Source organism: Varanus komodoensis, unplaced genomic scaffold (assembly GCF_004798865.1).
Source record: "Varanus komodoensis strain SLA01 unplaced genomic scaffold, ASM479886v1 scaffold11, whole genome shotgun sequence".
NCBI classification, from domain to species: domain Eukaryota; kingdom Metazoa; phylum Chordata; class Lepidosauria; order Squamata; family Varanidae; genus Varanus; species Varanus komodoensis.
In genome coordinates this window covers 13,496,588-13,517,171 of record NW_025335317.1, presented here as the reverse complement: position 1 = coordinate 13,517,171, position 20,584 = coordinate 13,496,588, and the positions used below count along the sequence as shown (strand labels likewise).

Below are 20,584 nucleotides of genomic sequence, written 5' to 3'. Positions count from 1 at the left end.
ACCTCAGTGAAGAGGGAGACTATGAAGCCTGACAACTGTTCCTTCTATCAAGGAATATTTCTGGTGGAGCAGGAAAAGCTGGTGGGGGAGGGGTGGACACCTCTGTTAGAAAATGTTCAGAGCATCTTCCAGCAGCAGTAAAAGGCTACCCCAGCCCTGACTCCAGGGGGAGAAGTTGACACCACTGCTGGACCATGCTCAGCTGCCTTATTCATCAGCCCTTTCCTGTGGAGTGCTCTTTAAATGACGAGGAGCTGGAAGGGGGCAGTTTGACTATAAACTAAAAGCTCATGTAGGAGTGATCACACAGAAACAGTTGGATTCTGCCTTCTGATTGTCAAAAGATGCTGATACAGAAACCTCTCCAAAGTAACAGGACAGGTGGGGTGCTAGGTGTTACAACCATCATAAGTGAGGAAAGCCATTACTTGAGAATCATCTTCCAGCCGCCTGTAGGATCATTATAATGTGTGTTGCTGTGCCTTTGACTTCACTAAGAGCTATTTTGATTGACACAAGGGGATATGAAAATTACAATTTGTGATGGATCATTCGTGTATACAAGTCATCACTTAATGTTTCATCAAGTGATGAGTATGTCTATGTGAATCAGCCCTTAGTCAGAGAGCCATGCACTGTTCAAGCAGAAGGGGATGTAGTTTAAAAAAGTGCTTCACAACATCAACATTCACTCTGAATTTCTATCTTAAACTTTTTAAAGACCAAACCTCAGTGTCATTCAAAATACAGTGGCATGTGTTTGTCAGAATTCAGTATTCAAAAGGCAATTCACAATTCATATTGTGGTCATTTTCAGATTATATCTAGCAGGTAAGTGAGAAGTGCTTTGAATAGTTTGTTTTTCTATGTGGTATAGCTGAAGGTCAGACTGGTAGGGCTGGGAAGACCCAGGTTTAGCTTCTCACTCAGCTCATTGCATGACCGTAGGCCAGGAAGTACCTCTTGGCCTTGCCACACAGGGATGCTGTGAGGAAACAGTGAAGAAATATATACCTTCCCCTCCACTGAGCTCCTTGGATGGAAGGCAGGCTAGAATCATAAAAAATTAAATAACTACTAAAAGATCACTGGTTGGGTATTTATATTTATATCGTGTAAAGCTTTACATCAAGATTCTTTTGCTCATAGGCTTAAATAGTAATTATTATCATAACTAACTAAGAGACTGATGGCCCTATTAATGTCTTACACCAAGGGAGTCGAACAAAATGTGGATAAAATACCACCCACCCAAACATACAAAGTATTCCTACCCTGAAATGCTGTACTGGAAAACAAAGGGAAAACTGTACCTAAAATGAAGTTTGATGAAAATTACTAAGTGGCTTACCTTGGCAACAGCTTTGCTTTCACAATTATTATTGGAATCTTTAATGCTATTGAGCGAATCTCTTCTCTGTGGGCATGGTTTCTTTTTGCGTGGTCTGCCTTTAAGATTTGGCGCTAAGAAACAAAACAGGCAAAAATTTCAGCAAAATTTCTTACCAAGGGGTAACAAAACAAAAGGCACTTCAGCAGCAGAGCAGTTGTCTAGAAACAAGACTACAGAGAGTATACATTTTCTCTATAATATAAGTCCCTCATCAGTGGTTGTGATGTTTCTAGGTCACTTATATTATATTGTCACCAAGTACCCCAAGCTAATCTGTTGCTGCTAGTATTTAACAAGGATCCAAAAGAATACTGGGAAAACACAATTGCTTTCTTGCAATACAAAAAGCACAGGCTGTGTTTGTGCATGTCAGTACCAAACACTCATACAGTTCTGTAAGATTTAAGCATGAACTAAATTTCCTCTTCTGGTCATTTCTTTAGAGTAGACGATATTCAATTAGGCAATATTTATTTCTGGTAACTATCTTTCAAGTTAAAGCAAGTATTGCCAGGAACAAGGAACAGAATAATGGACTGGCATTTCTGTACTGTACAGTTCAACATGCATGGTTTGAGACAAATGCAAATGCAGCCCTCACTTGACTAAACTGCTGCTTAATACAACATGTCAAAGAGCTTTATTAAGAAATCCAGAGATTTTATGGGATTAAAAAAAAATCAAGCCATTCTGAGTTTGGTTTTGAAACGCAGTATATACAGATCCTAAAAGGAAAGTTTAAACGTAGCTCTAAAAAAAGAAAAGCAACACCCCCACAAAAATTACAATGCTGATTATGAAAAATCCATGGGTAAAAAGAGTTATTTTGTTCAGCATGAAAAGTGATCTGTGTGTTTAAGCCACCAGACTTCAGCGACATTAAAAATGATAAACAATCATTAACTTGTGATTATAGTGGAGATAACTTGCTGCAAACCTCTCTCTTTTAAAGTAACCATTGTTTTCATTACTTCTAGGGATGATTATAATAATGTCAGAAATCTAAACACCACAAACCTCTCGAGTGGCTTTCTAATTGTTTCTAATCTTACATTTGTCACACAAGTGGTTTCAGGACATCTTACATTTTAATTAGCTCTCAGATGCAAGGCTGCTATAATTTGATACTGATGCTCTGAAATAACAGTTTCCTGCTGGCGGTGGTTCAAGGGAGGAACGAAAACAAAACAAGCCCACCGCCCTCAGTTTAAAAGCAAAAGTCCTACCCAGCCCCTGCCCCCCCCCCCGCGAAATGCTTCGTGCTTCCGCACTGTCATTAAGTGCTTTAGAAAACAACTCCAAGGTTGTCATCTAAAGTCAGCATGCAGAATCGGCACACACACACGCACACACACCAAAAAAAAAGAGGGTAAAAAGAAATTATTACCCATTCCAGTCGACAAACATCTGCTTGATTTATCCCTCTACTCATGAATGCTACAGCACGGGACTGTGCGCGCCCTACATCCCTGGAAGTCTTGACTTGATGTGCATGTCAGTCTTACACAGAATGAACGCTTGGAGTATTTGCTCAGCGCTTACAAATCCCTTCCCCCCAGCTGCTCTGTTACTCATATAAACACAGATGAGTGACTCGAGCAGAAGAGAGTGGGATGTACACTCCGGACTTCAGCTCTCTCACTGCTGACACACTGCCAAGAAGCCTGCTCTCTCGTTTACAAATGTAGCTCATGATTTCATCCTAATTGTTTTGTTGCTCATGACCTCCTTGCTTGGCACTAGTTGGAAAGCACACCGAGTTCCACAAACGGAGGGCCATATTTAAGAACCAGGGAGAGGGGGCGGGGTGGGTGTTGTAATCTCTCCCTTCAAAAGAGAGTGTGTAAAACCCAAAGTGCTCTCCTCAATTTATTACAGGCTGATGCAAGCACTAAAATTTAATGACCATCGTAGAGTAAATGGGGCAAATTCAGGTCTGGCAAAACCATCTGAAGTTGCTCAAATGACAGGGATTAATTCTGGTGCAGGATCTTGGTTTCATAAGGATTACTTGTTTTATGGTAGCCAGAATGAAGCACAGCTCATTCCCAAGTATGGCGTTTTAGAAAAATACAGGTTATTCCTGAGTTAGAGGGACATACAATGTAGTACTGTGCAAAAATGAAACACCCGAGCCCCACCACACTTCTCATTTTAAAAGTTTTAATTAATTAATTGAAAGGCTTCAAAAGGCAGAGAAGGGCAAATTCCTTGAATAATGATCTCGCCTCTTACATACTGCTTGTATTACTGAGTGGATGGTGATATAGAATTTCTCATTTCTTCAGTCACTGAGGAATTTGGACTGAAATGGCTGCTTCCAGAATGTTCTGTGATTATTTCATGTATGACACAATACAACTTTAAATCCCATTTATATCAAATGTGTAATTAAAAGGAAACCATCTCTATGAATCAATGCCTGTGGTATTTTACTGCATAGCAAGAGCCATGTCTGACATTAAAGTAATATTTCCATTACCTAAACCACTACACAGTCATCTGTACTGCTCCTAACTGAGCTACATGTCCCTTGGCTAGAAAAGCAAATAACTGATAACAAAAGATTTATATATCTATTTACACTGTTGGCACTATTATCCAAAAATATTTGAGAGATTACTGGGTTAAAAAATAGACCACTTCTCAGCAGAGATATTAGTCATCAGAGTATTTGGAATGTCAGAGGGTTATAGGTTACACTTTGTTTTTTCTTTTTGCCTTACTGCTCTGGGAATGTCTTTTCCCTGCTAATTCTGGGAAAGTCTATTGCCTATCCTGTCTTTGTACCTGGAATGCTGAGCACTGCATCCAACCTTTTCCTTTTTTTTCCGGTTGTTCATGAGCAGCAGAGCAAATACTACTGGGGAGAGAAAGTATAAGGGAGCAGAAGCAAACTGATCTGGGCAGTTGCCTTTGCCAGAGGTTGCCTTGTGAAAAGTCTGGCTCTGAGCTGGGGAGACTTGCACAAATCCTGCTTATACAATGAGTACTTGTGGAAAATCTCAGCGTAGCAAGATAATTATATATGTGCGTAACAGACACCCCTATCATTACTTCTTATCTGTGAAATGGACAAAATGAACAAAACCCTCAGAAGAATGAGACAGCAGAGATGCTGGCCAAGTACATGCAAACATAAAGAGGTAATAATTAGTGTGGCTGGCTCTGAGCAGTTTAATCAACTCAAACTTCAGTTGATTAGAAGGTAAGTGGAAATTTTATACAGTCACACTAAGAATTAGGGGGAAAGATGCCTAATTTTGAGACTAAGTTTATTATGCAATATGGCACAAAAAAGAAACTGTAACAGCAGTCCAACCATGAGTGATACTGTTTTTATTAATTCAGAGAGTATTTTATACTTTTCATTAGCTTCAAACAGGGCCTCAAATTTGAAAATTCGGTAAAATGTTTTACCATGTGATCCAATGTCACTACTCACAAATTCAGAGGACTGCCTTTTAGGAGTGGAAGGTACAAGGACATGAAGGTTCAGGTTGTTTTTCTCCCACCCTGCAAAAGATTTAGATGGCCATCTGAGCCTTCTGTACCTGCTTATGAGCGTAGGCTCAGGTGCTGCCTGGGTACACTGCATCCTGGCAAAGTCTCATTCTCTCTTTCCTTGCTGCTTGGAGTGCCCCCACCTCCCCAGTGCCAGCTCTGAGGATGTTCTTATTACTTGTTGCCACATCCAAAACAGAAAGAACCATGCGAACTCTGAGGGCAAGGGGACGGTTCTCCAAATTCAGGGGCCCACTTCCAATCTCAGAGTGTGCTACTGAGGTCAGAGTTGGGACTCTGAATTTTTCTGTGTCTAATCTTGGGAATGTACCCTGATTGAGCTTTTCAATCAACAAGTATAGTGTTTTGACAGCTGACAATTATTATTGTTTTGTATAATAATATATACAAATTGAGGAAACGCCAACAAACACTGAACTTTTCCACTGAATGAATGCAAGGGGGTGTGGCTCAAATTCAAACATTCCTGTCAAATATAACAGAAGTTCTTGACAGCATTTTTCCTAAGAAAACACTTGAAAACTGATGGGGGACTTAAGCTTTTTTTGTTATTGCACAAATACAATGCATCTATAACTCATATTTTAATATTTTTCATTCATTGCTGACATCACTGTCAAAACGAACACTGTATTATGAAAACCATGGGCCCTGGGCATCTCCACTTAAAAGGAAATCACAAACCTCAGGCCAGGTCCTTCTTAGCCTGTTCAACAACCTGGACTTGGTCAAACAGCATCAATCTCAGCTGACAGAAACAATAAATGAGATACAGATATTCTGTATTCAAGGAAAGATATTCTTGACTCTTTCACAGCCTGTCCACTAACCATGTGAAAAATGCATGCAGACCTTGCTGCAGTTGGAGAACCTCTAAGATCTATTCTCCCAGGAACAACGTATGTGACTTTATGGCCCTTCTTTGTTCCTCACACCTCACTTTGACAAAGAATTCCCAGCTCCTTCACCTATTTCCCCATGATGGACAAACTAGAATGGCCATGTATTCTGTTTTACAGAAGATGGTCACCTATTCAAAGAGAGCCAAGAGGACTGTCCTTTGTCTTGAAGGCATCTGCTATCTGAAAGGCTGGTGTAAAGATAAAAAATCATCAGAAGGAAGAGGCCTGGGACCTTGACAGAAGATGGAAGACACACAAACTCAAGTCACCTGGTCACACTAGGGTGAGATGTGCCAGTATTGCTATTTAAAGTATATTTATTCTAACATCTGCATCCACACCTAAAATTAGCATATGTGTATTTTATGTAAATTGTTATCCTCTTCTGCCCTCTTTTTGGATGGTGCAATTCTTTTTCAGTGAGTCATAATTGGTCAGCTCAGTGCAAACTAGGAAACTGGTTTAAAGAAATGAAAGCTTCGCATACAAGAAGGAGCACTCAAGCACTTGATTCATCTGCAGGTTGATAAATAATTGAGTCTGTGATGCTCGAATCAGGCTTACATGAAAAATAAAGCCCACTTACGCAGCTAATATCAAGTAACATCCAACATGGTGGAAGTGTCTTTGGCTGCAGAATGCTACAAAACATTACAAGTACATTCAGGAAAAGGCATGCTGTGATAAAATGAAAAATGTCCCATGTGTGGTTTAGCACTCCATACGGTCCCAACCAAGACTGAATGAGGTGAACGGCCAGTCTCATTACTGTACAAAAATATTTACATATTCATACACACACACTGTATTCTTTGTAGAACAGTTTTTGAAGAAGGAAATACATGCTTCTGCACAGTGTTGGGCTCAGTAAAAAAGGAGACATTTTTGAAGAATTTGTCTTTGCTGTTAATGTATTGTATGACTTGCCTTCCCCCTTTGTTGCCTCCAGTTTAAATACTGTGAATATTTTACTTTGCATTTGCAATAAGCTACAATTGTTTGAAATGTCTCATTCTCACATACACACACACACACACACACACACACACAGAGCGAGCGAGCGAGCGAGCGAGAGAGAGAGAGAGAGAGAATCTATCACCCTGTTATCCCTGTTTTACTCCACTGTGACTGACCCCTCATTGGCATGACTGAGTGGATAAATAGTGCCACATGATTTACACAATCCTTGTCTCTTTCACAGTTCTCCCATTCTTCCTGTTATGTTCATAATCCTGGCCTTTCTGACACTAATGATTTCTGTGGAAACAGTATGATGACACAGATCAAACAAGAATGAAAGAAGGGGGGGGGGTTATTTCAAAATAAATGCAATTGCAACGAAAAAGGAAACTCAGCTAAGTATTGGCAAGGCACATAGCTCTTGATACAATATGAAATGATTATTTTTCCACCTAGCTACTTCCTGATGTTAAAGTAGTCTGATATTCTGGCTGAGGTGAAATGGTGGGTACTGGAAAGTTTGCAAATATCAAGAACACCACAAGCCCTTGATGACAATTTGAGCTTAACAACTCTTTTCCAGAATGACTTAACACCATCCATGGTCATGAAATCCCAAGATAAATTCTTTTGTGCTTTTAAAACAATTATAACGATAGGACATAGTTTTCCTGTGTTAGGAAAGAATGAGAGCAATATGAAAACATACACCATTAAACTGAAAAAACAGCGCCTTGTGCTGTTACATAGGAGGTGTCATTGTTTAAAGGGAATAAAAGACAACCCATGCAATCTTCAACATTTGTCATAAGAATGAGAAAAACACAAAAGTTTGGCTAAATAAGTCTGTTGACTTAGATATTTCAATGCCCTAGACTGAATATTAAAATCTGTTAAGTTCAATTAACACCCTGGTCTTCATCAATAGCTGGAACGTATTGGTTTCAAGGCAGTTCTGTCAGCTTCTACAGTAGGAAGTTTGCTTGCTTTTGGGGGCTAATTTCATCTGAGGCAGACATACCGGAGTCCCAAATCCTGTCAAATATGAATAGTGCCTCCATCTATTCTGTACTATGCTACTCTTTAAAGGACACTCCATCACTTGGATTAAGATCATCATCATATCCATAGCAGGATCCCAGTGACAACCAGCTGTAGGTCCATGGCCATTTAGCAAACAGAATCCTGGCTGTTGGTTCTTTTAAAAAACAAGTATTTTGTCTCTTAGTTGGAACCCTGCTTCACAACTCTTTTCCCTCTATGGGTATCATTTCCATGCTGGAAATTTGCATGTAAAATGCACATATACCATCGAGAGTGACAATTGCACATACAGATTTCACTACATGTATTCCTGGTGTACATGCACCAAGAAGATGCAGACAATTGGATCTTCCCAGCACATAGTGAAGGAAGCACAGATGTACTCACCAGGTAGAGTACATTCTAAATGCAGCTTTCTTATTCAGAAGAGATATTCAGTAGCCACAGTGAAAGGCATAATTTGAAAAACTTGTGATTGCAAGTGTACATGCGTGTGTGCGGAGGGGAGGTGGGGGGGTATGCTTGACCATGTGACCATGGCAAATATGGTAGCTGTACTCCAGACTTCCTCAACTTGACGTCCACCTGAGGCTTCCAGCCATTACTTCCAGCCATGCTATATAGGAAAGATGAGGGTTGTATTATTGCACATTAGGATGAGGAAGGTTGCCATAACATGCCAGCGTATGAGCAACAATTAAACTAAAACAGTCTTTGGTAGAACAAACTTGAGGAATCACAGTCCTGCAGTGAACAATACTGAGGAGGCAGGGAGACCCACCAGGCTGCAGTGAGAGGGGGGAAATGCCTGAAATCACAACCTCGCTGCTCTTGTGTGAGGTTCCCAATGCCAGCAATTGCACTCTCTTGCTGCAGCTGCATTCCCACAATGTTCTAGACAGACCCCCTGACCTCTGGAGGGAATATGCCAGGAGTTCAGGGGTTGCAGAGAGAAGGCCAAAGGAAAGATATATGGCACAAACTGGTTTTGCACTTTTGTGATCAAAATGCTTCCTGTGCTTTACCTTAAATAGTTCTGACAACAACCCTTTAAGGTAGATCTCTATTATAATTCCCAAATTGCAGATGTGAGCGGTAGGGGCTGAGAGGGCAAATGGCTTGCTCAACTAGTATGTTTGTAGCAGCTGTAAGATTCGGAGCAATCCTGCTTGAGAGCCAGTGTGGTATAGCAGTTAAGACTGCTGGACTGGGACTTGGCTGATCAAATTTCACTCAGCCAGGGGGCTCAATGAGTGACTTTGGCCAGTCTGCCTAACTTACCGCACAGGGATGTTGTTCTGAGGATAAAATGGAGAGAAAGAGAACCTTACATTCCTTGAAAGAAGATAAAAGGTGGGATATAATAACCACTCCCTATTAACTTTCACAAAAAATACATCAAGATACAGAGAAGTTGTCAACCTCTTATTTTTTGTTGTCCAACCCCAAGATGGCATAGAGAATTTCTTGCCATGGGTAACAAAAAATTTACACATATGTGCACACACACACACTGAGTGTAGCATTGCTAAGGCTTGGATGGTTCATTTACAGTGTGAAATTTTTCTTAGTAGTATCTGTTGAGTCCTTGTCATAATACAATTTATTTTTTAAAAAAATAAGTATTCTGATTGACATCAAGATAAGTTGTTACCGACAGGGTGCTAAAAGGAGGTAATAACAAAGTAGAAGTCCAGCTAGCTACCTGGGCATTTTGTCAAAAATCAGTGCTGTAGCCAAGGGCTTCTAATGAGAATGGAATGTATTACTTCAGTTGAAATACCTGCATCATTGACACACACTAATTCCAAAGTACTCTTGGACTTCTCTGACTGCTGAACAAACCATGTAAGTGAACTACAACCTACACCATTTCCTGCTCATTTCGTTTCACCACCCTAGCAAATGTATTAAGCAATTATCAAAGTCCTCTCCTTTTTCATTTCACTGTGATCGTTATAGTTATTTCCTGATGCGACTATTCAGTTCTGGCCTGTAGGTATTACAGTTTCTCAGAAACATTTTTAAAAAGACACTATTTTTGTATGACAGTAATGTGCTGTGATAGCCATTCTCCATCCCTCACTTGCCTCCAGCTCATAGTATTATAGAAATCTCTGTAGCATTTTTTCCCTCCTGCTTAAGTGCATGTAGAGGGCTGAGAGGAAGGAAAGAAGCAAAGCATGGATAACAAATTCTGGACAATAAAGAAGCCAGACGACTTAATAACAGTAATTGAAACCTTAGTCAAATGGAGGAAGTGTGGGTGGTACCTGACCCTTATGAATGAATGAATAAATAAATGAAAGATTACATTTATTAAAATGTAAACTTGCAGTTACAGCCTATTTTACAATGCTTACATAGCATCTAGGCATGTTAGTGATAACAATAACAGCAGCAGAAATAAATTTGAATCCAAAGAACCATGCAACTATTGTCATGCACCTAACAAAATAGTTTTGTTTTTCTTGAATTACATCCCCACCCCTGTCATGCCACCTGGGAAATCTTTTCTGAAAAAGAGATTTTATAAGAAGTTTGTGACATGGGGTGGGGGCCAAGGACTTGCTACTGAAAGGAGGGGATTAAAAAATCATCTGTGCAAGTCCAAGGCCTTGGATACTCCTGAAGTGGCTCTTTAGATCCCAGCAATTGCTGCTGTTCCTTGCAAGATCATTTTATTTCTAAACTTGCCCACGTTTTAGTGGCAAGAAACTTGCTTTCACTGGTCAGCCGTTCAACCTCACAGTGAAATGATGAAAAGACACTGCATTTTGATGAAAAACTGGGATACACATACTTTGAGGACTTATAGAAATGTTAATACAAAACTGTAGGTGAGGACAACAATGGAAGGGATATTTCATATGAACAGACAAGAAGGAGTATGCAAATTAGGTAACAGATTGGGTTCAGGAAATCACTACAAGAAAGAAAGAAAAACAATTCCTTTTCTTATTAAATGAAATGCAATCCAATTCCTGATTATTCAATGAAAGATATATGTTAGAAATTAGTCTCTTTACTGAATACTGTAGACTGTCTAATTAACAATACTGAAGTGATTTCCAGTGAAGCAATTCATGGTCTCCCTGAGATAATTTACTCCTTTGGTATCTATACCTGGGGGAGTTGCCATAGCAAACCAACCTCACTATATTCTTTCTAGTATGGCCCTAGCGTCCCACCAGCTCCAAAGTCAAGTGTTGCGGTAACCATGAGGCTACAGCAACCTTTGTGTTCGTAACCTTTGCGAACTTTGAATCTGAATGCTTTTTAGACTTTGCACAGGAGTGTTTGTTCCTTTAAGTAAAATTATTTGGACCAGCCCGATCTGCTTGAGTTGAATGTTCTCCTGTCTATACTTTTCTTATGACCTGTTTTGGATTTAGATTGGGACCTCTGATCCCCCAGAGAATACTGATCCAACCCAATGTCTTAAAAAATCATGGCCATGGATCTGTATGTTCCAGTCTTCAAGGCACACTGAAAACAACTGAATTATTTGAGATATTAGTTCCCATAGAATGCTAACACAAGCCAAACTATAAGGCATTCAGTGATTTCCCCCAGGATAATATGAAAAGGTCAGACACTGTTAGAATGAAGTGTAAAAGATGTGTCTTGGGGAACTTCTCATCAGTATACTGACAATCAGCTACTTAGTTGATAGCACCCATGAAACAGACTGGAAATAGCTATATCATGGGCCCCAGAATACTTCACTTGTAATCTCTTTTGCCTGCTAACTTCGCAGAGGATAGACGCATAAAATAAACAAAGTAGTATATTTAGGTTGATCCGTTTCCAAGCTTTATTCTAGGATTACATGAACTCTCGTGTTATTTTTGGTGCTGTAACTACTGCTTGATGTCCTTCACTTTGGCCCATGTCTTTCTGCTCATGCTTCAATCTTTTCTTGGAGTGTAGGTTAATCAACTAAACTTTTAGTGGGTTAACTGGATGCAGCTAATTCTACTTGATGAGGCCAATGTTTAACCAGTAAGCTTGAAAGCTACTAGCATGTTTAATTTTTGTTAGTTGAGGCCATTTTGGTTCTAATATTTTCATAGTTAATGAAAATGAAATTACTGAAATGATCTTTTGTTCTAACAAAGAATGATAGATTTTGTTCTGTAACTTATAACTTCTCACACTTCTTTCAATACCTCAAAAATACAATTTCTGAGAATTGGTAATATGCAAATGTGCTTAAGTTTAATCAGCTAATTGAGTTAAAAACCAGATGATTAAGCACTGAAAATTCCTCTGTTGAACAAAAGCCAATCCCTAATGAAAGCACCTCATAAACCTACACAACAGGGGTTTTTGACTAGGACTCAACAGCAAGGTTCTTTCAGCTAATTTTAAGGCATGACAGGTGATTGTTACTTAACAAACACAAAGCATTTTGGAAAGAACTCAGAGATCCTAGAAAGGAGATGGGCCAGCAACACTGTTTGTTGTTCAGCCTTGGATGTGTTTAGAAGCCAGACTTGATATTCACAGAGCACATGTACACACTTGTGTATTTGTGTGTGTGTGTTTCAAAAATTAAAAAGCTGGGCTCCACCGTGATAGGCAAGTGCCTTGCTCCTTGCTTCTCTAGCAGCCGGGTGGGTGAGGAAGCTTCCCCAGCAGCCCTTGCCTTCTGTGTTGGTCAGTTGGCAACCTAAATGGGGAATATGCAGGAAAACTTGTTGGATTGTGCCCCCTGATTTAACTGTAGCAAAAAAAAAAAAAAAAAAACCCTAGGTGTATATATACTTAGCTGCTATTTTGCAACATTATAAATTTAGGAAATACTATGCTTTAAAACATAGTATTAAAACACATTGATAATCTTTTGTCAACAATCTTTTTATAAAATCTTATGTGCCAATACACACATATTTTATTCATCAGATCAATATTTTGTTTTAATAAATACAGCTTGTTGCCATGTTTGTTCATCAGAAGGGTGTTTCTGCTTTCTGCTGTGAACAAGGCTGCATGGATTTATAACTGAACTTTCCAGACTTCATATGAAAATCCTCTTTAATATTGCCCTCCTTGCAAGAGAGGTTGGCTACATTCTTCAAACGCTTGATTCAGTGGCACTGTTCCAGAATAATTGAGGATGGTGCCTGCTCCACATAATTTTCTAGCTCACATGTCTATCCACGTGCAACCATTTCTAACAGTTTTGAAAAGAGAGGTTCTTTTCTTAATCTGAAGACAATTCATTTGCCGTTTTTCCTAGGAAACACGGAAAATGGGCATTTGGGAAGATGTGTAATTTGCATGCGTTGCTTTGCATGTCATGATAAGTTACCCTGAAAGAAACTATGGTGGGTTGGTTCTTCACTTGTTAACCGACGTTGCTCCTGACAGAAGACCAGGCAATCTGCAGCTTGCTTCTCCCTTAGGGTGCTCACCAACTCCCAGTGTGAACCTCATGAGCCATCGCAGTACAACCTTAAGTGGCCTTGTGTTCCTTAGCAGAGCAAAGTTTATTGAGTAGATTTTGTATTTTATTTTACCTCCAGGGAAATTTGCATCTATTTCACCTTATTTTAATGATACTGTCAGCCACATCACAAGGAGAATCCAGATTTTTGCTGCTCTTGCCAGGCAATTTCGTAACCTTTTCTGGCAAGCCACTCTGAAAACAAGTCAGAATTATAATTTCTCAGAGTGGTTCCTGTGGGATAATGAACTGGATGGTGTGAAAAGTCACACCGAAACAGACAACACAACACATCATGGGTTGTTGTACTGTCTGAACCATGTGTTTCTTTTAACCGTAGGCTGTCCTCTGCCTTACCTCATAGCCCAACTTGCTTTTCAAAAGCAGCCGTCCCTATGAATGACATTATTTTATAATTAAAAGATGGAAGCATACAGAATAGAGTTCAACTAGTATAACCCATGAGGTCCTGGATCCCATTTGTGAATGTGTTAATTTCTCCTTTCCTCTCTCCCTCTACAGATGGATACTTAAGACTATCTATATTAACAGCTTCATCAATACTCTACTGAACTTGGACTTGTGTGAAAAATACCAAAACGAGTGGAGGAAAACCAAGAGGATCACAAGTGGAGGATAATGTCATCTGGACTTAGAGAGTGAGGCAGAGGAATTACATTATAGAAGTCTCATCTGGAAGCACTCTTCAGCTGAACTGATACTGTGGACACTGTTCTGGCCTACAAACACACAAGTAGGCATCAGTTCATATACAATGTTCTACGTACCGCAAAGGGGCACACAAGCCTGTGCTTGCTCTCCTGCACCACCTCGTGAAGACTGAAAGACACTGAAAGGCGGTAGGGGCTGTCCCTAAGGCAGCTGCCACCTGTACACACACAAATGCACCAATCCAACAACTGGTCCTCTAAATGTGCCCATCTTCTTGGAACCTTGTTTGGGCATCTTTGTTATTATATGCTAGGTTCGGAAAGGGGGCATTAAATGTTAAATCAGCAGTCAGTAGAAAAATATACATGTGAGAGTGGATGTGCCTAAAATTCTTTAAATGCATCTGCAGGCCACCAGACTCTTCTCCCCACACGGAAGCAGCCTGGTCATGTCATGCTCTCTACTTTGCTATATGGAGCGACTCTCTTGTGTAACGTCAAACAAGTGTACCTATTTTCATCCAACAACTGTTCGAGGTTATGTGAGACTGAGGATATTAATAACCTCATTCATTCGAATATGCCAATGCTTAAAAGTTAAGCAGATGGTTAAGCCCTCTGACTAAGTAAGAGACAGAGTTCTACAAACTTTTCCAAGAAGACTCCTCAAGAGAATGAGGTGAGGGTGTCTTGGGAGGGGGGCAGCAACCACCTGGGACCTTAACTGGAGTATATGATCCTTGTTTATTAAAGAACATCTCTCTTGTAAAGTCAGACTGGCTTTCAGCCACCAAACCCAAAATCCCCAGTTGGCACCTTGTATGATACTTCTAGTTGGCAATGGCTCCAACCCTGTTATTCAAAACTGTACAGAGATATCTGAACTGGCAAGGAAATCTGTTCCTTCTGCCCTGAGAGAAGATCCTATTAAGAGATGCAAAAGATACATAAGCACAGACTATGTAATCAGCAGGACAAAAGGACGCCAGCCAGAGCAGAGTGTGACAAATAAAAGCCCAGAAGGCACGTGACACAGGTTAACAAGTCTGTCCCTTGTAAGATGTCTGGATGGGAGACTGCCTGGGGAACATATGTAGGCTGCTCTGAGCTCTTTGGAGGAACAGTGGGGTAGAAATGTTATAAATAAGTTAATACATATATAAATTAAAAATATGTGCATGAAACTGCCTTATACAGAGGCAGATCAAAGGGAGCATCAAGCCCAGAACAATCGCAACAGCCCTCCAAAGCATGAGACAAGGGTCCTTCTATTCTCCTCTTACTGGAAATGAAGGGGCTTGACACAGTGCTCCTCTGCTAACCTATACCCTCCAGGCATTTTATTTTAAAAGCAAACCACCCTCTTCCATGGGCCTTACTGGGATAAAAGAGAAAAAACAGAAGGAAGCCTCCAGATGCATGAAATCCGTACCTAGTATCAATGTCACTGATGAAGTATCTTCATAAAGAAAAAGATTCCACCACACAAGAAATATTGGGAAAAAAGCACAAGAGAGTTTTTTGCTTCTATTCAGGCAAAAAAAGCCTTTGTGACATGGTTGTGTAGCAGAGTCAGCACTACAAAATGGGGAAAAATGTATAACGAATAAATTTCTTCCTTGCCTATCAGCGAGATATTTCAAAAAGGCAGATATTTATGTAATGTTCTTTTTGGGGGCAGGGGCCAATACTTAGGAAACAGCAAAGGCAAGCTGACATGTCATTACATGCTTTAGTCATTTCCCTATGATTCCCCCCCCCCCCCCGATATATAAACTACAGCAGTGTTCGTACTCACTGGCAAAGCTTTACCACATGGTATGCATATTTCAGCATCTAGCATTATTAACTCATGACCAATTGTCAGTTGATCATTATCTAACACATGAGGAAGCCAAAAAAGAAAAGAAAAAGAATCCTTATTTGGGCAAAAGCAGCTTTTCCCCCACCACTGTCTATATATTTCCTTCCCAGACTCTCTAGTTGGTTTAATATTTGCTGTCAACAAAGAATCAGAAGTTACATGTATATTTTTTTAAAAACTGCGGGAAGGGAAAAATCAATCTTTACCATGTTTTAAGCACTTAGCTGGTATTATTAAACCAAGCGGATTTGTTCCCTGAAAGAAAACTCTAAGTTGCCCTCTAGTGTCCTATCAATGCTACATTGAGTAAAAGGGAAAATCTACATTGTAACAACGTAACATGCAATCATTGTTAATAACTGATGGGAATAAACATTCTAAAAGTTAAATGTTATACCAAAGGTCAGCCAGTTTATATATTCAATTGGTAAAGCTGTTCCCTTGCAAAACCCTCCCAAGCTGGAGAATTGCATGTTTGAATGCTTCGCCACAGGGTAGAAAAGTCATTGCAGAGTATGCATGTTTAAAACCTTGGTTTAATAAACCTTGGTTTGTCCTCCCTCCCAGCTTGGTCCTTCTGCGGATATTCCAGGGATCACTATGGCGAAACTCACTTGTATCCTCAACCCCCAATTATGCCTACCCAAAGCTTTTGTCATTCAACTCCTTTAGTCTTCTGAAGATTACAAAAGCCAGCCTTTAAAATATCTCAGTGAAAGAACATCCATTTTCCTGTTAAAATCTCTTTTTAAGAAGGAATCCAGACTTTTGACAGAGGGCTTGCTGCAGAAGGTGTTTTTCTCTAGAAAGTGGGCAGATGCACCTCTGCACTTTTCTGTGCGTACAGCCTTGAGAAAAAGCAAACACTGAGCACCATCCTGAGAGCTGACAGGTCAAAAATGACCAAAAAAAAGTGTAAGATCTTCCTGCAAAGGAGGTATAAGTCACACCAGCCCCCTTTTGGGCACCAAGATAACTTGCACTATAGTTTTCTCTTTACAGCTTGTGTTTTGGTACCTGTCAAGAGAAAGAAAAAGGAAAAAGAACCTATTTGGTGCCTCTTTAGGATGATTTCCAGGGTAGCTCCATGATAAACTTAGGTAGCAGGTACTCCCAAGCCATTCCCCGCGCTGTGTCTTCAAATTCCTGCAGGTGTGGGTGTGCAAGTGCTTAAATACAAAACTATTTGCGTAGTGTGTGTGTGTGTGTGTGTGTGTGTGTGTTTGTGTGGAACTGCTAGCCACAGACAGTCCCTGCAAGGTGCCACTCAAATTCTTTGAAGGGACCATTTGGGACTATCCAATGCAGATCACAAAAGCCAGCTGTCAAGCCCAAGAAAACACTTTTTAAAGGTGAAGAAGCAGCAGCAGCAGCGAGCCAAGAATGGCTTGAAATCATGACAAAAGGTATGCAGCCAGTACCAGTCACCCCCAAGTGCTGCTTGGGTACTTGTGAAGCAGATAACCCAGGCGAGCTTGGCAAAAGGGACAACAATTCCTGCTACCCACAACAGGGATGGTTGTGTGGGTTCAGATGACATATCCCACCAAGCATACAACAACCCCTAGAGTGGCTTACTGTCCTCAAACAAACCACCCTCTGGGAGTCGAGTAACACCACAAACTGTCTTGCATGAGTTGTTGCATTGTGCCAACCCAGTCCCATGAAAATGGTATGCCAAGGAGAGAACAAGGCTGATCTTTTAAGGACTGTATGTGCATTTTATTAGATGAAGAAACATTTGAACATATACATAATCTTCCACATGCAGCCTGAAATGGCGTAATCCATTAAAAGTTTTACTACTGTAGAAACTGGCCTTTATATTCCAAATAATGTGTTTTAGAATTTGTCAGATAAATTGTAGTACACAACAAGATTAAACAAATATTGCCGTAAATAAACAAACACAACCCAATTGACAATGCCAGTCTCCTACAGCATCTCCTATGCTATTCTGGTAATTTGAAGAAGCAAAAGGTGGGGGCAAGGTTTAATTTCCCTCCATGTGGAGCATGATGGTCCCAAACTGAACTAGGAATGACATGCTTCCCTAGAGTAAAGAACAGGCTAATCCTCAGTAATTAGTGTTAAGTAAAGTAACCAATCTTCCTGAAAGGGACAGTTTTTTCACATCGCCAAAAGACCCACCCAAGAGTAGGCACACCAGAGTTTCTCTGCAAAGGGAATTCTAGGGAATTGCAATCACTATCAGAAAGGTTCTGCTCACTGTCAGGCCAGCGTCATGCACTGGCCTCATCAGGCACCTGCCATGAGCCGCACCACAGCAGGACTCCCACTGCCAACGCCGGCAGCTTCCTGGCGCTCTTTGCTACCACTGCCTTTCCATGCAGACTCCCTAAGGAAGAGAGCGGTAACTGGATCACCCAAAAGGAGCACTGCAGACCTCCTCTAGTCAGGTGTGCAGACTGGGCAAGGAAATGGGGAGCAGCAACGTTAAATGATGGGTGCCTCCAAGTACGGGAAAAAGGTAAAGACTGCTTATGATTGAACTCCTTTCGTGGGCTGTTTTGTCTGTCATACAATGCATGGACGGTATTTACTCAGTACATTTACAGGATGTAGGGCAAAGCCTTTCGACACAGCTTAACACCTTGCATGTGCCTGTTCCTTTTTGTGAAACTTCATTTGTAGTTAAAAACAGTCAGACATGCTCACGGGTGGAGGATTATTCACTTCCAGAGTGAATGGGTAAAGTTAGCACTCATGGAAAAAAGTATAATTTCTATTTCTGAAGAAGCTGTTTACTTTTTTCTGCAGTTGTGTGGCATGTGCGGAAATTTAACATAACAAACTCAGGTATGTAAATTTCTCATACCCTCCACCTATTTTGTATGTTTTTAAAGGTTGTTAACAGCCTTAAACTATACATTTAATATTACCAAATTACTTCTTCACAATCACTTCATTAAAAAGTAGTCAGTTCAATTTAAAATACAGCTGGAGGGTTCTGAAGATTTTTCTGAGCAACAGACCCATCCCCGAAATGCAAACAACATTGTATTAAAGCAATCCAGTATGGGAGGAGAGGAAAGACACAAAAAACAAATAATTTTTTAATACATCCTCTGTAAAGTTGCCAAACATTTATTCTGTTTGACTATTGCTTTGATAAATCATTATTTCTCAAACAACCAGTCTCTGTTAGCCCTTTTTTCTAAATGTCCTGCTGTTGTTAACATTGCATGAGAGATGGCTGCATATTTTATTATTTTTTCACTTTTAAAGTACAGCTTTCACAGTACAAAGAATTAAGAGTTTTGCAATAAGGATGATCCATTCCGTCCCACTGTATTATCAGCACCCTTGAAATACCAGGAATATAAAATTAAACAGTGGGCTCTTTAGAAATATTATACATGACACTACTTGCTAACTCTGTTTATATCAACCTCAGTTGGGCAACTTCAGAATGTTTTTCTTTCCCAACTTTTTTCCTCTTGCACGCGTGTGCACTCTCTCTCTCTCTTTCTCTCATATATATATATATATATATATATGAGAGAGAGAGAGAGAATGTGTATACACGCAAATTCTTGGTTTTTTTTTTTTAATGAAGAGAATGTAAAGGTCACCTCCATAATTTACAGAAAAAAGAAATGTAAACGTGTTTGGAATGTGGAAAACCATAATTGGAAAATAGTTTAGATGATACTGAAATGCCACAAGTTGTTCATTTCGTAGTTTGTATATAATCAGGAAAATGAACATTGCAAATGCGGATCATTTTCATTTGCATAATCTGACATTTACACAGCACCTTAGGGTGCAAGTGGATCTCAGAGTGTTTTACAATATACATACTAAAGCCGCCAGGCAAGGCCATCACCCACAGTTTGGATCCTTGCAATTATTTATGTACCTTTGCCTTACACTCTGATCCTCCCTGCATTTCGCTAGAGTAACTGATGTCATGCCACCTTGCATGGAGTAAAAACTAGTCACGCTCTGGGCCTGCAGGAGGTCTGCCAGGGAAAAGTCAAATGAATGGCACAGCTGGGGAGAAGCATAGCAACACATGATATTATGAAGCACACTCTCAACACGCGTCATCAAAAGCAACATGTTGCTTTAGACAGAAGTCCAAGTCTACCTACGCTATCTTTGGTCTTATCTGAATTTCCAGTACACGAGGCTTAAACTCTTCTTGAAGCTGATACATGCTTTTCAGCCACATTACATGGCAGCCCTCTCGACAGTGACAAGTGGCATAACTTCAACATCTCCCTGCGTATTTTAAACTCTCTGTTAAATGCTTCCAATAAAAACCATGGGACACTATCATCCTCACCATTATCATCATCAACCCTTTATGAACAAAAACACTCATGGCTGCTGGTTATGTGATATGGTCAAGCTATCGCTCATCATTCTGAGCCAAAACAGGGGAGGGAGAGCTGGCAGAACGCCACAGAAAGACATTTGTCACGGCACTACAATTTAATCTGGAACCTGTTCTGCAAATGAACATATCTAAATGCCTACCAGATTAGAGACTAAAAAATTCCTTCCTGATCTAGCCCTAGATCATTGGTCTGATGGGTTTAGATATATAGACTTTGAGTTGACATCAAAAGGCAGGGTTGACATCTGACTGCTTGTCAAATGGAGTTACCAATGGGACAAGCCAATCCAAGATTGCTTGTTGCCTGAGACAAAGAACAAAACAGTGTCCCCTATTCCTATGCACCGATATCGAACCAGACTAAATATTACTTCATTGCAGGAAGCAGAATGATTCCCTCAACTGGA

General features: G+C 40.2%; 1 protein-coding gene across 3 annotated transcripts in view; it reads right to left on the bottom strand.

Annotated features, from left to right (window-relative positions):
* Nucleotides 1-20,584, bottom strand: part of ARID5B (AT-rich interaction domain 5B) — a 235,607-nt gene that overhangs the window by 61,155 nt on the left and 153,868 nt on the right. For 2 of the 3 annotated variants that reach the window (XM_044420400.1, XM_044420399.1), the window contains one exon: nt 1,352-1,464. In XM_044420400.1, the coding sequence (XP_044276335.1) occupies nt 1,352-1,464 (113 nt within the window). Of the gene's footprint in view, nt 1-1,351; nt 1,465-2,780; nt 3,145-20,584 lie in introns of those variants that run through there. The other variant, XM_044420402.1, reaches the window with a different exon arrangement.